General features: G+C 36.5%; 2 protein-coding genes across 2 annotated transcripts; one reads left to right on the top strand and one right to left on the bottom strand.

Moving 5' to 3' along the window:
• The first annotated feature begins 276 nt into the window (after nt 1-276).
• On the top strand, nt 277-18,596 carry acsf2 (acyl-CoA synthetase family member 2). The gene is made up of 16 exons (XM_043254023.1): nt 277-714; nt 1,972-2,167; nt 3,295-3,423; nt 3,527-3,580; nt 4,240-4,358; nt 4,444-4,606; nt 5,246-5,341; nt 5,512-5,663; nt 5,882-5,973; nt 6,124-6,200; nt 16,116-16,223; nt 16,315-16,466; nt 16,562-16,703; nt 17,317-17,427; nt 17,780-17,848; nt 18,193-18,596. The coding sequence occupies exons 1-16, from the start codon at nt 605-607 to the stop codon at nt 18,241-18,243; spliced, it is 1,821 nt and encodes a 606-aa protein (XP_043109958.1). The 5' UTR covers nt 277-604; the 3' UTR covers nt 18,244-18,596.
• Nucleotides 7,216-15,708, bottom strand: chad (chondroadherin). The gene is made up of 4 exons (XM_043254024.1): nt 12,710-15,708; nt 11,123-11,286; nt 9,936-10,081; nt 7,216-8,576 (listed from the first exon to the last, which is right to left on the bottom strand). The coding sequence occupies exons 1-3, from the start codon at nt 13,493-13,495 to the stop codon at nt 9,940-9,942; spliced, it is 1,092 nt and encodes a 363-aa protein (XP_043109959.1). The 5' UTR covers nt 13,496-15,708; the 3' UTR covers nt 7,216-8,576; nt 9,936-9,939.
• Nucleotides 18,597-18,907: the final 311 nt, after the last annotated feature.

Here is an 18,907-nt window from a genome sequence, read left to right as displayed (position 1 = left end):
GCTATCTTATGATCATAATACAAAATTGTACGGTATTGCAAATCACCAAGAATCGCATAACAGTATTCACGAGCCATTAAATTGATTGTCAGCTGCTGTGTTACTATTAGACATTCCTGTCTAATGTCTATATATCAGGGCGTGTGGTAAATAATCGCTTAAACCACTGTATCAAATGCTTGACCTTAAAATGTGTAAATAAATAAATAAAAACAAACGACAGCATGGCTGTACTACAGCTTCCTGGTGTGATAACGTTTGTCGTTGCGTCCTCTACAGTTCGTAATATTTCCCTGCAAGCTGCTTTAGGTTGTTGTTAGCTCAACGATTAACTTTTGGGAACTTTGGGATCTCGGTGGCACGATCTTGGCGTTGCTAAGAAGCCGATTATTCATGAGTTACCATCGCAATTAAATAATATTTCAGGGCTACTTTTTTTAATGTTATTTTAATGTTATGTGCATTCATTTTACGTGTAAGCGTCAGGTCGTGTTTTGGGTACGTGTTTTTGTTGGTTTGCTATAGCACCGAGTTTCTGAATTAAAAAAAAAACTAAAATAAGATTCGTCCCAGCTCACTTTTATTGCAAAGGAGAAAGAGAAAGATGTCTTTTAAGATTCTTCTGACTAACCTACGAACGACCGCAAGCCACTGCAAAACACTGAATTTTTTGCAGAGACCCTGGAGTCCTTTCATTGCTTCTCAACAGAGTTGGTAAGAAATCTTAAATGCATGCATTTTTCATGATTTATCTGGCGGAAGTTGACAAACATTAGTCAACTTGCTATTTATAGATTTGTTTTTTTGGAAGTGTGTCTATATTCTTGGAAAATAACTCAGACTTCCGATGGATTGCATATCAGTTATGTAATGTTTATGTAATGTCCATTAAGCTGACAGTCTGAAACTACAGAGAAATACATATGGAAGATTATTTGTTTAAAAAAATGTGCAGCTCTTTTCTGCCCCTAAACCTACTCATCACACAAAACTCAACAGAAAAAAATACATTTGTATTATTTATATGCTGTTTTAGTCTTGCATGTGCCCACAAGATCAAAATGTAATGTTATTTCTATGCTTAACGGGGCATTTGGAATACCAAGTATAAAAGTAATAGAAGTTCCCACAATTCACACACACACACACACACACACACACACACACACACACACACACACACACACACACACACACACACACATTAGACCAGCTTAAACTGGTAGGCTGTTCAAAATGGTGTTCTAACAAATAATGCTATCAAATTACTATAGGTTTAGAGTCGTGGTAGGTGTACGTATTAATGAAGCCTCACAACACTTCAATGCTCGAAGTAAAATCTGATAGGCAGCATTTTCCACAGCATTTATCCTACCAGCTGTTTTAATAAAGGGTAACAAAATCTGAGCGGGAGGCACGTATTGATGCTTTGTGCCAGTCCAGCTCAGCAGGTTGATCTAATAGTGCTGCACATTTGAAATGCCTCCCCTCACAAACACTCATTAGCCGATTAGCAGAGACTCCGTGACCTGAAATGGGTAGACGCTACCGTTCAACAGTTCGAGCCAGGGTTTGCTTTCCACAAAAATATTAAGCAGCATGACTGTTTTCAGCGCTATGAGTTTATTTTACATGTTGAAGAAATTATATTTGTGTAATTTCAACTGTGATGCTGTTTTACCTTTATCACAAATCATCTGTTACGTTGAAGGTCAAAAAGGACCATCTTCTTGGGTCTCTAAAGTGAGAAATAGCGAAAACCTTTTTAACAACAATGTTATCATGATGTTTTTGTCTACTGCTTTTGTGTGAATTTCACAAGACCCAAAAAAAAAAACTACTTCCTTTATGAAACTGAAGGTTGTTGCAGTTTACAGAACTCACATCAGTACATATGTACAAAGATGAAGTTTCTTTTTTTGGAAATGTGTCTCGACATCTCTTATGCACACTTTGCCCCTCTTTTTTCAGTGCCATTCATGTGGATGGTCCACCCAGCATCTCCACCCTGACTACCAGTTATGTCCACGGCATCTCCTCCCATTCGCTGCTCTCTAGTACTGCAGACCAGTGTCTTCAACGCTCAGTGGAGCTTTACCCTGATCGTGAAGCTTTGGTTTTTATGCAGGATGGAACACGCAAGACATTTTCTCAGTTCTACCAAGACGTGAGTGATTTTGCATCTGGACATTTTTTGGCTCATTTTTCTACAGAGAACTGGTTAGAGAAGTGAATCCTGTAAAACTGGAGGCACTAACAACAGTGTTTCCATTTTATACCGCCCATGGGAGAAAGGACCACATGTCAAAAGTGCACTGTGTGGAATGAGAGATCATGGCCAAATCCTAAAATAATTACTGAAAAAACATTCCTAAGCAGCCCTTTATTAATCAAACCTAAATAAGCGTTAACCACAGAGTCCATGTGATATGTGAAACATGGTGTTAAAATAGCAAAACATCCCTCTCTCATCAGTATAAATGAATTTTCCACAACATATGCAACGCTAAAGCAGATTTTTTTTTTTTTTTTCTAAATTGACTGATATGATCTACTTGGCACAGATAAGCACGTCATGTGTGTCTTCTCTCTGACATAAAGCAGCAGGTTAAAGTTTATCAGTGTGACAGAAGGTTAAACATTTACAGGTGCCATTTGACACAAATATCCAATGTGTAATGTCTTTTTTTCTTGTTTTGTAGTGCAGGATATTAATTTACACTTTTTTTTCACAAGAACATATTAACATATTACTTCAAAGTAAACCAAGAAGTGTTTGTATATTACAACTATTTCCATTCAAATCTAATATATGAATATTTTGTTTATAAAAAATCGATATAATGCTCCTTTATAAAAGACTTAAATGTCTGTCTGGTTGTGAAAGACGTTTATGTTTATTCAGGAAAATTACACGCTGTTTGTTACTTGCATTATACAATTCCAAGGGTCTAATGTTATTGATTTTATAAAGTGCAAATCTGCAAGATTGGGTTGACAGTTTAACTCACATCATGCACCAACATAACCTATGGACTTCATACCTATGGACTTTTTTTTATTATTTGTGATGTATTAAAATTAGATGATGCATCTATTCCTCACATTTGCTGTATCGACAAAAAAAATCCACATTACATTTAAACATGTTTAAATGCATGTCAAGATTTTGAAGTTAAATAAAGTGCATCCATTCATAAAGGCCTTCTAAAGTAAATTAATATGTTTTTACTAGAAAAATACCCATATTTAAAGCATTATAAACCTTAATCATTTAAACATGTTTGATTTCAGGTGGAACAGACTGCCGCGGGTCTGTTGGCTGTTGGACTGAAGAGGGGCGATCGCTTAGGGATGTGGGGACCCAACATCTATGAATGGGTTCTTATGCAGTTTGCAACAGCTAAGGCAGGGATCATTTTGGTGAGTATTTTTACTGACACTTATTTTTTCTTGACACTTGGTTTGTCAGAGTACTTATCAACAGCTGGTCTCTCACCTGTTCAATTTTATTGTGATTTTATAGGTTTCAGTGAACCCGGCTTATCAATTGCAAGAGGCAGAATTTGCTCTCAGAAAGGTAAGTTAATATTTATACATGCGGAAAAGAACAACAAACAGCTGAATGATCAAAACGACTGCACTGTTTAGGGTATATCTTCACTATAACACGGTTTGTTTAATGTTAATTCTTAAATGTGAGATTTAAAGTCACGGTTATGAGAAACACTAGTACAGACTCTTAGATTAATCTATTTGGAGTTATATAAAAAAAATTGTCCTGGCTCTTCCAAACTTTATAATGGCAGTGGGTGGGTGTTTTTGTTCAACAGTATAAAAGAGGTCCAATAAAGTGCATTCATCCATAGTAAAACATGCCTCACACAGCTCCTGGGAGTAAATAAAATAATCCTGTTGTGAATCGATGCATTTTTGTAAGAAAGAGATATTTCACGTCGCTCTCTCATGAATCCGCGTACAACAGTTAGCGGATTAAGGTTTAAGCTTTAAATATGTATATTTTTCTTATAAAAACACATTCACTTTAGAAGGCCTTTGTGGATGGATGCACTTTATTTTACTTCAAAATCTTGACCACCTTTCACTGACTTTATAAAGTTTAAAAGAGCCAGGATAAATCTTGATTGTTTTATATACACCTAAGATTTCTTGCAGGCGAGTAAATCATGGGGTAATTTTTAATCTTTGGGTGAACTATCCCTTTAATCCTTTTTTTAGGTGCAGTGCAATGCAGTCGTTTGTCCAACCCAATTCAAAACCCAAAAGTACTGTGACATGTTAAGACAGCTTTGTCCGGAGATGGAGACAGCCTCTCCTGGAAGAATCAAGAGTTCAAAGTACAAGTGATATAATAAAAGGAAGGTCTACAAAATCAATAATGAAGTCCAGAGTGTCACTGAGTTGTTATTTTATTTTTTTTAGACTACCAGACCTACATACTGTGATCGTAACTGACAGTCAGCAACCAGGAGCTTTTCACTTGAAAGATGTGATGCAGGCAGGAAGCAGCCAGCACCTACAACAACTACAAGACCTCCAGAAGAAACTGAGTTGTGATGATCCCATAAACATTCAGTTTACTTCGGTACTCTGCTTATTTTTGACTTTGTTTATATTTATATTAAAGCTGAACTTCATCATCTGATGGAATACCAAAAATAAGGACTACTTTCAGTTTACCTCAAACACACACTCATATGAAAGCCTATTATAAAAAGCTAATTGCAACATTTTATCGGACTTTATTAGAACTGCGAGATATAAACGGAGAACTTTGAGATATACACTTAAAATTCAGAGAAACAATGCTAATTTCCTGAAATTTTCACACACTTCTGAAAACTCACAATTACTTTTTTTCAAAATTTTGACTTTTTTTATGTTTTTAAATGATAGAAACAAGCTTCCATACTTTCATAGATATTCTACTGGTCAGTTAAAAAAATATAGTGTTGCTATAAACTTATATGTTGGGTTTGGTTTGGTTTTGTGTTATGTTGTTAGGGTTCAATGTTTCAGTTCAGTTCAATGTTTATGCCGCAGCGTTTACGATTTAGGAAACAAAATAATTTACTTACAGTAGTCTACATAAAAAAACTTTTTTTTGTTGTTTTTATAAGCCTTAAAAAGTTAGACATTTTAGCTCGAAAGTCTCAAAACGCATTCTTAGTAATCCGAATCAGTAAATGTTAAATAATTTAGTTTTGGTCTTTATGATTTAAAGGGAACAACTGGAAAGCCCAAAGGAGCCACTCTGTCTCATCACAACATTGTGAACAATGCTTATTTCATCGGCATGCGCATAGGCTACCACTGGAGGGTGGGTACATGTGATCAAAACGCAATGAAAAAGCTGTTTGTTCTTTATTTATACAGTTTATTGTTTGGCATACAGCTTTACAGAAAATCTTTTGTTCCCCATAAATCTACATACACTTTCCTTTACAGCACATGCAGTATGTGTAATATTTGACATTATTCTCCTAACAGAAGAATGTGCGAATCTGCTTGCCGGTGCCCATGTATCACTGTTTTGGCTCGGTGGGTGGAGGTATGGTCATGGCTGTGCATGGCACCACAGTGGTTTTCCCATCCACCGGGTATGATGGACATGCCAACCTGGTGGCGATAGAGAAAGAGAAGTATGTGGTTATTCATGTACGTTTTTGAAAATACTAAAACAAGAATTTGTGTTAAAGAGTTGCACTTCTGTCTTTTGTGAAGGAAGATAACTCTAAATCCTTCAAAGGTACTTTGGTGATGCTTACTTCATCACAGGACGCTGTCTCATGCATGACCGGAAAAACGTCTGAGCTGTATTTATTTAATGCAGTTAACACAAGATTAACTGTTTACCCAGGTGTACGTTTGTGTACGGCACCCCAACTATGTTTATTGACATGCTTAGTCAGCTTGACCTGGCCAAGGCTGATTTGTCATCACTTGTGGGTGGTAAGTCAGTCAAAACCTTTGTAACATCTATTGCTTAATGGAACTTCTTATAGATTACTTTAATATTATCAAGCATTTCTGAGCAACTAAAGAATACATCCTGCACATTCACCGGTATTGTGCTAAGACCCTTTGTTTTGTGTCTGTCAGGTATTGCTGCCGGGTCTCCTTGTCCACCAGAGGTCATCCGTAAGGTCATCAATGTCATGGGTGTTAAAGAAATGCTGGTAAGTAGTTACCCATAATAAAAAGGGATTTGTTTGAACACAGTACAGCTCTTTTGTTAAGAGTCAAGCTTATAATTTTGTGTATGCTGCATGCCAGTATCACTAGAGGGAGACAGAGAATTAATATAAAAGTCACTCACATTTATTTTTGTGTTGTCCTTTCCTGTTTTAAGAAAAAACGTGCTATTTTTTTGATTCTCTATCCATTTTCACAGTAAATATTCCTCTTATATTTGATTCAAAATCTGCTTTGTATTTGTACTCATTTTGTTCACAATATACTTTACTGTTCAAAGGTTTAATCATTTTGTTTTTAAAAGAAGTCTCTTTCTCTCCAAGGCTGCTTTCATGTAATCAAACATAAAGTAAAACGGTAATACTGTGTAATATTATTTTTACAAAAAATATTTTCTCGTTTAAAATATTTGAAAATATATTTTATTGCTATGATGGTAAAGCTGAATTTTTAGCACCCATTACTCCAGTCTTAATAGTCACATGATCCTTCAGAAATTATCATATCATGCTGTTGATTATTTATAACCAAAGTTGAAAGCAGGTGCACTGATTAATATTTTTGTGTACTTTATGATAAATTCCATGATGCGGTATTCAAAGCAGAAACTTCATAACAGCATAGAATAGAATGTTTTTAAACAATATAGAACTGTACTATAACTTTTTATTAATGCAGAATATATTAAGTTGCTGAATAAATTAAATTCTTAAAAAAATTCCTTTTGACTCTAACTGTTACTGTCAAAGTATCGTTCAGTAGAAAGTTAAAATATATGTCATTTATTTTATCCCATGTTGTTTTCTCCTCCATAAAATGAAGCTGTACTGCTTCAAAAAAAAACATATAAGCGGTCCATATTATTTGTGCTATGACTAAAGCTGTGTGAAGCCATAATAGCTTTGTGTGTGGAGCAAACAAAAATTTTGCACGCAGTATTACTATAAATTATTTACTAAAAAATTGTACTTCATAAAAAAAAAAGCATCTTGAACGTTGTGTTATGAATTACTCATTTTATTTTCCACAAATAAAAGCTATACAGGTTTTGAGTAATTATGACAGAATTTTCATTTTTGGTGAACTGTACCTTTAAGAACCAGGTATGGAGAAGGTAGCAGGATCTGAACTAGTACTACTAGTAATAATATTGCATCCAGTATTCTTTCTTTTAAGAAACCATTACTATAGTGGTGCTTTATATGTCTTTTATTGAGCATGAGTATATCACAGTAAGAAATTGATAACATTAGACTGGAGAATCTCCAGTTGTCTTATTTACCTGCTCTTCCTAAATCCTCTTTTTCTGGCACCACCATCACTTGTTTCATTTCTTGATTTTGATTGGTCAGGCATTCTTATTGGTTAATCCTTATATTTGGCCACCAATTGTGATCATCCTGCCTGGATTAATTGTTTGATAATGACTAGCTGTGCTATTCCTTACATAATCTGATTTACCATTTACATGGCTATAACAAGTCCCTGTTTTCCTGGCCTGTGTTGCTTTTGGCTTTGGTCAGAGATGTAAAGAAAAGGTCTTGAATGTGTCGGCTTTAGCCACGGTCAAGGTTTGTTATGTTTGCAAAGCCTCTGAAATTCCTAGCAGGACGTTGTGAGATGTTTCAAGCTAAGGATGAACTCCTGAATGCTCATGAAGAGCTCTGTTGTGACTATAACTCTTTGGTTATGTGATTTTAAGTGCTTCTAATCCTTATAATGGGAGTATGCTGTGAAGACTAAAAAAAATAGAATCAGTAGAATAGACAAGATTCATTCTACAGTGGCCATTTGGTGTGATTTACTCAAAGATTTCAAATAATATGCTGAAATCCGAGAGAGAGAGAGAGAGAGGAAAAAACACACAACCTTGAAGAATTATCTATGCACATTTATACTTCAAAAAGGTACTGCTGAATTTCTAAGTAAATGCAAATCTATTATACTAATTCTCATTTTATGGATAAGAGTATTCCTGTTAGTACTCTTGCTTTTTACCGTGGTGTAGGAAATATTCTGTGATACTGTTGAATTTATCACCAGGTTGTTTGAGTTAGCGTATACGCTACCATAACAGCGAAAACTGAGAGTTTGATCCGTATTTCCTTTGAGGTGTACATGTTTGTGAACCCTCTCTTTGCAGTCTCACACAGTCGCTCCTTCAGGGTGTTTGTCAATGTCTGCGAACACATATTTATGCTATTCATGATAATTAGTATGAATGGAGTCAGCGCATCTGTATGTCACACAAAAAATGAGTGAAATAGGAAATGGACAGTCCCAATGTAGCAGTCGGCATTGCTTTTCTTTTCTGCACATTTCAGTCCTGACACCTGGACAGGCCTCTTCTCCCTGTCCTCCTGCGGGAACATACAAATAAGATGGCCAAGCTCAGTTTTGAACTTCTGATGTTAGTGCCAAAGCCAAAATGGAAACACACAAACAAACCTTAAAGGACAAAGGATAGATTGGACTGGATGGAAAGGAACATGAAGGATAAACATAGCAGGCAATATTTTACCACAAGGCAGTGGCCCAGACCACAATTATAGTATTACCATTCGCTCTTTCATGTTGGAAGAGGTAAAAACACTCACGGTTAGCATTAGACTCTTGATTCTCTGTGCAAATATGTAACTTTAATTTCTCACAGAAGTTACTGGAAGGCAGTGTTTTAGGATGAATTGATTATTTGGTTATATAAACCATTTAATACCTAATGTTAAATGATTCATGTTTGCTAATAGAGGTGGGACCACTAATGACTAAATTGGTAACCTTTGACCAGATTTTTACATTCCCAAATCAATAGGATTACCTATGATTAAATAATTTAATCACAACCACAGTGGTCTCTCAGGACTTGTGGTAGCACAAGTGCAGGGTGCAAGGAATCTCATGAGTATTTCCTGATGAAAGGGTCTTTTATAGAGATTATAGGAGAGCATTGGCGTCTTGCTCCATGCACCACAGACTAGTTATTTACCCTTTTTCCTTCCTTTTTTTTCATTTATTTACATGTGTAAATCACGTGGAAAGAGGCTAGTTGTCATACTGAGGTCTGTGATCCAATTTTTATGATCATAGCTTGAGCCTTAATCCTGTGGTCTCATTTACAAGACCTCTGTGGACCACAGAAACGTTTTATAGGTCCAGATATTAGACCTCCGTCTGCGGTGTGAGTCTCAAAACTGGAAGACTTGTTTAGTAATCCATAATCAGGATAGCTAGTAACAATTTTGTAACTATTTTGTGCTGGTCTCTGGCTTTGCCAAGTAAATTAATACTTGTACAGCATAACAATAATATTATGGTTTAAAATATTACTGTATTACAATATTATTATCTTTTGGTGGTTTTCAACATTTTGAAATCCAAGTCTTCAAAGGCACTTACATATAAGATGTAGGTCATGTACCTATGCTTTAATTGATGTAATCATTTTATTGATGTCAGTTATTAAGATTAATATAGATAAATGTTAATATAGATAAATGTAAATTCTTCTACTCCTTACTTAGAAGCAATGGCCTTCCTGTAGCTCAAACAAAAGTTTCACAGAGAATGCAAGAACTGATAAGTGCTGAGAATGCTATGTAATCTGCTTTGGGTAAAAGCTCTGTTATCAACTTAAGGTAGCCTTTTATATTTAATGTCACTTTAATGTTCTTGTATTTAAGTTCTAATTTAATGAGAGTGGAATTAACAGGGTTACTCACCATCTCAAAGCCGAGCTCCCTTCCTGGCTCTCTTTGTCTTTGCTTTGCAGCGACTGAAAGCACTGCTGTCTCTTATTTGCTTTCCTTTCTGGCTTCCAGGAGAGGCACAGACTGCATCAGGGCGTTGGCGACTTGTGTCCATCCATCTGCACAAGCGAATCCAAAAATTTAATTGATTGTTGATGATTTGCAACTCATTTTACGCAAATAATTGCACTTGTTTCAGAGTAAAAAGAAGTATTTAGTGAGACAAAGGATACGAGGCGGGATAAGAATTGATTAGATAGTCAAAAGTGTCCATTGCATAGCAGAATGAATGCAAATTCTAAATTCTGCAACATTGACTAAATAACTATTTTGCTATTGCTTAATTTTTAAAATGAGCTCTCACAGCCTTTACAGCATGTTTGAATTACAGTTCACGATAATATAATGCATTAAATTATGGATTTTTAAAAATTATTTATCATTGCAGTTTGTAACACAGCTCTAAGTGAATGAAAACATCCAAGTTTTAAATCTGAAAGAGCACCGTGTATAAAGTTATTGTCTATCAAAAGATAGAGTTGACGTTGATATGAAGCATTAGCATATTGCCCCCTCACTTCATCTTTTCCAGTTCTGAATGAAAATGCAAATTCGTTCTTTGCCACTATATTTTGCTTTTGGAGCATTAAAAATGTACAAACATTGCTTTGAATGATATTGACCAATCACATGAGGGATTTGGAAAAATGAATCGTTGAATGAATGGTTTGAGGGGTCGACGAACAGATAAGGTAAAAATAAATTTAACGTCAACGAGATGATGCGTGGTATAAATGAAAATGCAAATTCATTCTTTGCCACTGCTTGCTGTTTTTTCATCTGTAAAATAGCAGTTTCCCTGATAATGCAGGATTGGAAAAATGAATCATTGTGCGAATCATTTGGGAGTCGTTACGCAAGGTTGAGCAAGACAATGAAAGTGTTTTTTCGACCTTGCACACGTTAACCTGTTGTTCGGACTCCCAAAACCAAAATATGAACTATTCATTACCCATAATGGTGTCACTGTATAAAGTAAATAGTTTAGATGTTGATTTTATGTTGACTTGAATGAAACCTTGTAATAAATATTAAAAGGCGTTTAAAAATCGAAATTTCTTTCGAAAGCTTAAATGCAGTTATGTTTGAAGTGATCTTACTTTCTGAGATTTGCTAACTGGCAGGTACAGCTCCAGGGGTTGTTAAACAGAGTGGCGTTCTGGAGGGTGCTGATCTCAAGGCTGCTCGGCAGTGATTTTAACTTGTTGTTCTCAAGATGCAGAGATTTAAGAGCCGTCACTCCCTCAAAGGCAGCACTGGAAAACTTGACAGGTAGAAAGGACAGATATACAGATGTTTACCACATATACAGTCGATAACACGTTATAACTCACCGCTTTGTAGAATATCCCTACAGTTAGCATTCAAAGTCACTCTTAATATCCAAAGGAAACTTGTGGATTCTGAACTGAGGGCTTTTTTTCCACATGAAAGGCCTCTCTCATGCTGTCTTATGTGCCAGGTCTTATGTAAACCTGTCGGCGCTTTCCTTCCAGCCCTCCATCAAACTTCATAAGCGTATGCAAGTCTGCTAAAAACTTCACCCAGGTGTTAGAAGTTCTGGTCTGCATGGTGTCTGCTTTATAGGAAGACCACGGTCGAGGGGCTTTGAAATTGTACACACAGTGTGTGTGGGTGTGTTATGCAAGCGTAGAGAAGATGTACTTATTGAAGGGACGTTTTGGAAATTTCCACTCAGAAGGCAAGAGACGTGGAGAGTTTGGTAATTTGAGGAGATGCAGGATGGATCAATTCCAGCATGGAAGGGTTGTTTTCACTTTTTCTGTCTGTCCACTCCTCCATCGACCTGCTCTTCTGCCAGAAATGCCTGAATCGGGTTGAATTGTCCATTCAGGTGAGGCAACTACAGCCTGAAATACTTCTCTTCATGGGACACGGAACACCCTGTCACTATTTACCCGTCTGCTAACCCTTGCTGACCTGTTTACATGGTGCACCAAGTGAGAGGAAAAAACTTGGGTCTCAAAATAACATTTTTCAAGCAAATAGACCCTAAAAATATCCACACGTGAGGGGAGAGTGGTTATTTTTTCCCTTTCCTATCATACAAAAAACACTGACCAACTGCATGGCGCCGATGCTTGTTGATCTGTTTTTACACACGTTTGTGCATATAGAAATCTATTTTTATTTATTATGGGCTTTGTATTTGAGCACGCATTTATATTTGGACTTTTTGACTTAGTATAAGTGCTTGTGGAGAAGTCTGTTGAAGAAAAGATCAATGTATCTCTTAAACACTTTCTTTAACCATATAGTGTTCCAGGAAATATTCTGCTGGAATAGCACATACGCATCCTTACATATAGCATATGTGACCTTTTTAGGGCCTGAAAGTATGACAGGAATGGATCAGGTGAAGCTTATTAAAAGAAAACAGGTGAAAGTCTCCAGAACAGGTTGCCTTTCACTGGATTTCATGATCTTTCAGACTATATTTTACTCCATTGGGGTTGCAGTTCATTGGCATGGCCACCTCTGATGAGATGTAAAGTTTGTTTGCCAATGCTGAACGTCCCAAAAACCAAACACAACCATGCATTTATTTAGCCTCAACTTCAATGACCAGTATTATGGGGAAAGCATTAATGTGGTTCTCAATCAGCATGTTGACTCTCATGTTTTATTCTACATTTTAAGTGTTTATTCCAATTTTACAGACTTACCTTCTCCAAGCTCATGTCATTTAGATAGAGTTTCTCCATATAACGGCCAAAGCTCCGGGACGCGTGGTCAGGCACGAGGCTGAGAGGGTTTTTGGACAAGTTGAGTTCCTCCACCACACGCAGCTTGCTCATAGCCAGCAGAGGGTAGGTGGACAGCTTGTTACGGTCCAGAGTTAAAATGGCCAGGTTCTCCACTTCATCAAAAGAACCAGGCTGAATAGAGCTCAACTCATTGCCACTCATATAAAGCCATCGGAGATCGCTTGTACCTGTGAAAGTACCAGGCTGCAGCTCTCGAAGCTTGTTGTTGTCGAGCTGCAGGATAAACAGGTTGATCATGGGAGAGAATATGCCCTTCGAAAGACTTGTAATTTGGTTACCGTCCAAGTAGAGATAGGTCAGTTCTGTCAGGTCCTCAAAAGCGCCTGGTTTGATGTTGGTTATCTCGTTGTTAGACAAGTAGAGGTAGATGAGCTTCTTCAGTCCTTTAAAAGCCTGGCTGGAGATCTCTCTGATCTGACAGTGCTGCAGGTGCAGGGAAATGAGCCCCTTCATCTCACTGAAGCCCCCGGTTGGGAGATTTCCCAAGTTGTTGCGTTGCATGTTTAAAAGACGAGTAGCCTCAGATATGCGAGGGATCTTCTTCAGCCCGACGTTGTCACAGATAACATGCTGTAGGTGCCCATGGCAGTGGCACTGGCTTGGGCATTGAGTTGGTGCACCAAAAATAAAGGGGACGCAAACCTGTAGACACACTAGCACCAGTAGAAAGCTGAATCTGTACATGATGACTCTGTGTTGGTCAGTCCACTGCTTTATGCTGTTGGTCTTCTTTCACTTTTACTCCAGCAGGAACATATACAGACAGCAAAAGTGGTCCACACAACCTCAGAGTAAAGAGAGGGAGTGTGTGAGAGTGCAGAAAGAGAGGGCTAGAGGTGAGCTCGAGAGAGAGAGGGGGTGTGAGTCAGAGGAAAGGAGGGATAAAAAGCTGAGTGTTTATAATAGTTTCTTACTGTTTATAAAGAGTTGTGCTCTGAAAGTTACGTAGCCATTGCAGAATCTGCTAAATATTTGTTATAAATAAGGTCATTTATTTACTGAACATAAATTTCAAATATTTATTTATTGCTTATAATTGCAAAGCCATTGCAGAAGCTGCAAGATATTTGAAGATTTGACCATTTTTTCAAATAAATGAAAATTTATTTCAGTACCGCCTCTAATTTTAAATAACCATTACAGAAGCTGCAATATTTGTATTAAAAACTAATTTCAAATATTTATTTTTATAATACAGCAATTGTAGAAGCTGCAAGATATTTATTAAAATGTATTTTATTTATTTATTGTATTAATATTTATTAAAATAAAATAAACATTTATATAGCCATTGCATATTTAAAACAAATAAAATATTTACTTACGTATTGCTTATAATGCAGTTTCTCTTTAGCATTACATAGCAGTGGATACATCTGCAAGGTATTAAACATAAATAAACATTTATTTATTTGTTTGTTTATTACAGTTCTGCTCTTATCATTACATAGCAATTGCAGATTCTGCAATGTATTTATTTGTGAAAATGTGCTATTTATTTTGTTTGTGTTTGTTTATTAATGTATGCATTTTACCGATTTATTTTTGTTTGTTTGTTTAGAACTTCTCTGATGAATCTATTTGCTATAACGTATCGACATATATTCATACATACATGAAAAACCTTCCCTATGTTCATGCATTGAAAATTTGCTCATGATTCTGATTTTTTTTTTTCATGTTTCATCATTCTTTCTTCCTCAAAATACGTCAACATCAGTGCATGTTAAATACAAACAAGTTTAGATGTCAAATTTGATTGTATTTTTATTTTTAGTCTGAACTTGTGTGCAGCCAAATCTCATGAGGTTAAGGTGAGACTGCGTGTCGTGCCAGACATTTCCATTGTTTTTAGTCAGCAGAAGGAGGGAAGCGAGCCCCTCCCATGCGGCGGGACGTTTTATAACATATAATCACAGCCAGATGTTTGGCTGGTATCAAATCACAACAATGGAAATGGAGGTTATTTCTTTTGTCTGCAGTGGAGCGTTTCATGGAGTGGATAGGCACATTCCTCTGCATAAATGTCTCTTTTCGTTTCAGCTATGTACAGTATTCAGTAAAAAAAAAAATAGAATTGCACCATGGAATCACCCAGTATTTTTTTTTTCACATGTATCAACAAACCTTTTCATAGTGGTTGAAATTTGTTTAACAAAACGTTTAATCCCTGTTCCTCTTTGGTTCAAAGACCTGATAGCCCTCAGATCTGTTTATGAGCGCCTCTGCTTTTCTCAGATTAGATGGAATCTCGTGTTTGCTTAACAAATTTAACATTTTATCGGCAAAGTGTCTTGGTTCTTTCAAGTCCACATGTAATGGCTATTAAAGATGATATATGCAATTTTTTTTTATTTACTTAATGGGTTCAAAAGCTCATGACTCACTTAAAATGTTCCACACAAACATTATAAATGTCTGGCACGTCACACAGTCTCACCTCAGCAGCTGGCAGAACTTGTAATTCAGTTTGGTAAACACAAGTTGACATCCTGTGCCATGATGAGGTTATGTCTGATGGATTTTTTTTCCCAGTGCACATTATCTGCTGTTTTAGCCCCAAGTGCTACTGTAAAGCAAAAGAGCTGGGGTTCAAAACAACAGCTGGTGTGCCAGTTCTCAGGTGCACATCACATACCTCACCTGCCTCCCATGCCTGGCCCACTCAACTGATTCAGCTGTCTGGTAGCCATCAGGCTAGTCTGTGGAAAAATGTTAGCAAAAAGGCCTTTGCCGCATTCGTCTGTGCAAAAAAAAGTAATAAGTAATAAGCACACTGACCGAAATTTAAACAAGAGTTTGATGGCATAGAAATCGGTTAGAAATAGAAAGAGGTTTGTTCTAGTTGTTTGTACAGTGGAATCTGAAATGTAGGGTTTAAAATAACACACAAAAACGAAAATGTGTGTGTGTGTGTGTGTGTGTGTGTGTGTGTATATATATATATACACACACACACACACACACATTATATGCAACAAAACTTTAATCTTATAAAGTTATCATTTGACAGCACTATTTTTCATATATATATATATATATATATATATATATATATATATATATATATATATATATATATAAAAGCTTTGATTTCACTTAGTCATCAGAATTATATTAAATTATGAATTCAACATTATAATAAAATAATACATTATATAAAATTAATTTACGCTTTTTCATTAGTGGTTTTTCCCCTGTTCTAGGTTCTAGACATTCTCATAAAATAGTGAATGAGGCACAATCTAAGTTTAAACGTGTGCATGTGCTATCTGGTGAAGAGCTTCACTCTCTTTTGAAACAGATTGGTTACGGCACAACCGAAAACAGCCCTGTGACATTCTGTGGCTTTCCGATTGACAGCACAGAGCGAAAGATAGAGACTGCTGGATGTATTTGCCCCCACACTGAGGTTCATTTACACACAACACTATATAAAGGTGTCCTGCATGCATATTTTTTTTAACCTGTTTTAGCACACTGAGTGGTTCTTTCTACATTAGGCAAAAGTAGTGAACTCCGTTACGGGAGAGATCGTGCCTCTGGGTGCTCAGGGCGAGCTGATGATCAGGGGATACTGCGTGATGCTGGAATACTGGAACGACATTGAAAAGACCCAGGAGTGCATCACAAAAGACCGCTGGTACAGGACCGGGTAAGAGCGGTTACATTTTTCCCTCTTTTACTAGATAGAAACATCATTCAAAATTGGAAAAAGTCTCAGTCTGTTCTGTTCTCAATCTGATACAGTGACATTGCTACTTTGGACGGGTACGGGTACTGCAAAATAGAAGGGCGCATTAAGGACTTGATCATCCGAGGTGGAGAAAACATCTACCCTGCTGAAATTGAACAGTTTCTGCACACCCACCCCAAAATTCAGGAAGCACAGGTAAACAATGTTAACTAGAGACATTTATGTAAATTCCTAATTTATAATCAACTATTTATCTGTAGCCGTGTAATCATTTTTCATTAAAAAGATAGTTCATCCAAAAAAAATTGGTGTTTATCTGCTTACCCCCAGGGCATTAAAGATCTAGGTGACTTTGTTTCTTCTGTAAGACACAGAAAAAGATTTTTAACTGAAGTCATATGATGGAACTCAAAAAAACCACACACAGACGAAACCAGATTAAACATTGTGCCTCGTGACAATACATTGAGGTTTAAAGACAAAAAAACTATCATTTTTAGCTCTGATTCACTGCAATGTCCTGAGCGTGTTCACAACAGCCCGCACTTCTCATTGACTTGCATTTTATGACTGACAAACTGCATCTGTTCGAGTTAAACCTCTTTGTGTTCTACTGAAGAAACAAAGTCACCTACATATTGGATGCCCTTGGCGTAAGCAGATAAACTATCCCTTTAACTAGCCTCCAGTTTACGTTAAAGAAAAAAATGTGGTCTACGCTACACTTTTTTTTCTGGTACAAATATCTAAAATAATACTTGTTTTTATGGAACGTGAATATAAATGTAGTCTTGTGTTTTTCGTACAGGTGGTTGGAGTAAAGGATGAGAGAATGGGGGAGGAAGTTTGTGCTTGTATTAGAATCAGGAATGGTCAAGAATGCACTGCAGAAGAGATCAAGGCCTACTGCAAAGGAAAGGTCCGGATATCTGCAGTTTATGCTTTTTACATCCAGGGTTATTATAGTAAACTAAAACTATAGATTACTATAGATACAAACTGTAACTTTTACGTTTGATTTGGTGCGCTAACATAACTAAAACGAACAATAAGTGAATTATAAAATCACAACAACAATAATGATTGACAGTAATGATGATAAAAGTTAACTCAATGATTAAATGTTAACTCAAATTTGAATGAAACAGAAAATATCAAAATACATTTAAATGATTAATAAAAGCTAATATTAATAGTAGTATCTCAAAAAAACATTTAACACCAGCAAAATGATGCAACTGCCATTGAAATACTACTGTTGTTTTTCTCAGATTGCCCATTACAAGGTGCCTCGCTACGTAACGTTTGTTCAGGGGTATCCTCTGACGGTCACAGGCAAGGTAAGTGCTAATAAAACAATAATAAATAATTAACAAATCCGATCGTTCATTTAGTCACGTTCCGCCAGCGTTTACAGAACGATCTCTCTTGATTTTGTCACCACTCCTCTCTGTTTCTCTGTTACTCTGTGGGCACATCATGTTAAATATGAAGAAAATGTGAGAGTGGTGTGTTCTTGGGTGGATTCACATTAGTCTCTAGACAGAAGAAATTCAAGCAATTTCCCCCGTCTGCTTGAAACCCACTGAAGTGGTTTGAGACGTTCGAGGGCTGCTGTGACACCTTTACTTTAAAGAGTTGTGGTTTGCTTTAATAGCCGTTTCTTTTCTTGATCTTCTCTCAGATCCAGAAGCACAAGCTGCGTGAACAGGCGGAAAAACTGCTTGGACTGTAATTGCAAAAGAAGTTACCTCAAGACATTATGAGTTTCTCAAATATATTGAGATTTCATTGTTTTACAAGCCATTTTTTTATCATTAAACGTTAGGATGTGTTTTATACATTGTTCATATTACTCTGTTTCTAAAAAGCTGCCAGTATCTACGTGTATCTTTTCTTACTTTTCTTTATTTTGTTATTAATTGTATTTGAAACCAAGTCATTTTCAGTCATATGAACTAATTATAAAAAAAGGAAATTGGTATCCAGAATATGCATGGTTACACTAAGTACACGGTTCGTTAGATGAATTGAAATGTTCTTTTTAATTGTATTCTTGAAAAGAATAAAAGTAAATATAAAAGTAAAGTGTGTTTGCTGCTCCATATTCAATCTGAAGTACATATGTCCTACATTTTTGATTTCAGAAATACCCCAAAAATTGGGTATTTAAGGCACCATTCTGGTCTTTTAGCTGGCGTCGAGGTATTTCCCCTCATTGTGATCTCAGGTGTGACTTGTCGGTGCTCATTTAGGCCTCGGTGCTTTCCTGCTTGGCTTGTGATGTGAACATTTTGACGCTGGTATTGAGACCGTATGGAAAGGAGAGAGGTCGTCTCTCAGCGTTCTAATGGGTCTGCTGGAAAGTCATGGCTACTCTGGTTTGGACTAAACACATA

Source organism: Puntigrus tetrazona, chromosome 12 (assembly GCF_018831695.1).
Source record: "Puntigrus tetrazona isolate hp1 chromosome 12, ASM1883169v1, whole genome shotgun sequence".
Taxonomy (NCBI): Eukaryota; Metazoa; Chordata; class Actinopteri; order Cypriniformes; family Cyprinidae; genus Puntigrus; species Puntigrus tetrazona.
Note: the sequence above shows the minus strand (reverse complement) of the source record. Positions and strands in the feature narration are given on the sequence as shown.

What these genes read in the sequence shown, in the direction of transcription:
- chad (XM_043254024.1), bottom strand. Translation starts at nt 13,495, where the DNA reads ATGTACAGATTCAGCTTTCTACTGGTGCTAGTGTGTCTACAGGTTTGC. An exon ending in ATGACATGAGCTTGGAGAAG is followed by an intron (nt 11,287 to 12,709) that starts GTAAGTCTGTAA and finishes CTACCTGTCAAG; the next exon opens with TTTTCCAGTGCTGCCTTTGA. An exon ending in CAGTTAGCAAATCTCAGAAA is followed by an intron (nt 10,082 to 11,122) that starts GTAAGATCACTT and finishes TCGCTTGTGCAG; the next exon opens with ATGGATGGACACAAGTCGCC.
- acsf2 (XM_043254023.1), top strand. Translation starts at nt 605, where the DNA reads ATGTCTTTTAAGATTCTTCTGACTAACCTACGAACGACCGCAAGCCAC. An exon ending in GACCGCTGGTACAGGACCGG is followed by an intron (nt 16,467 to 16,561) that starts GTAAGAGCGGTT and finishes AATCTGATACAG; the next exon opens with TGACATTGCTACTTTGGACG. An exon ending in AGGCCTACTGCAAAGGAAAG is followed by an intron (nt 17,428 to 17,779) that starts GTCCGGATATCT and finishes TGTTTTTCTCAG; the next exon opens with ATTGCCCATTACAAGGTGCC.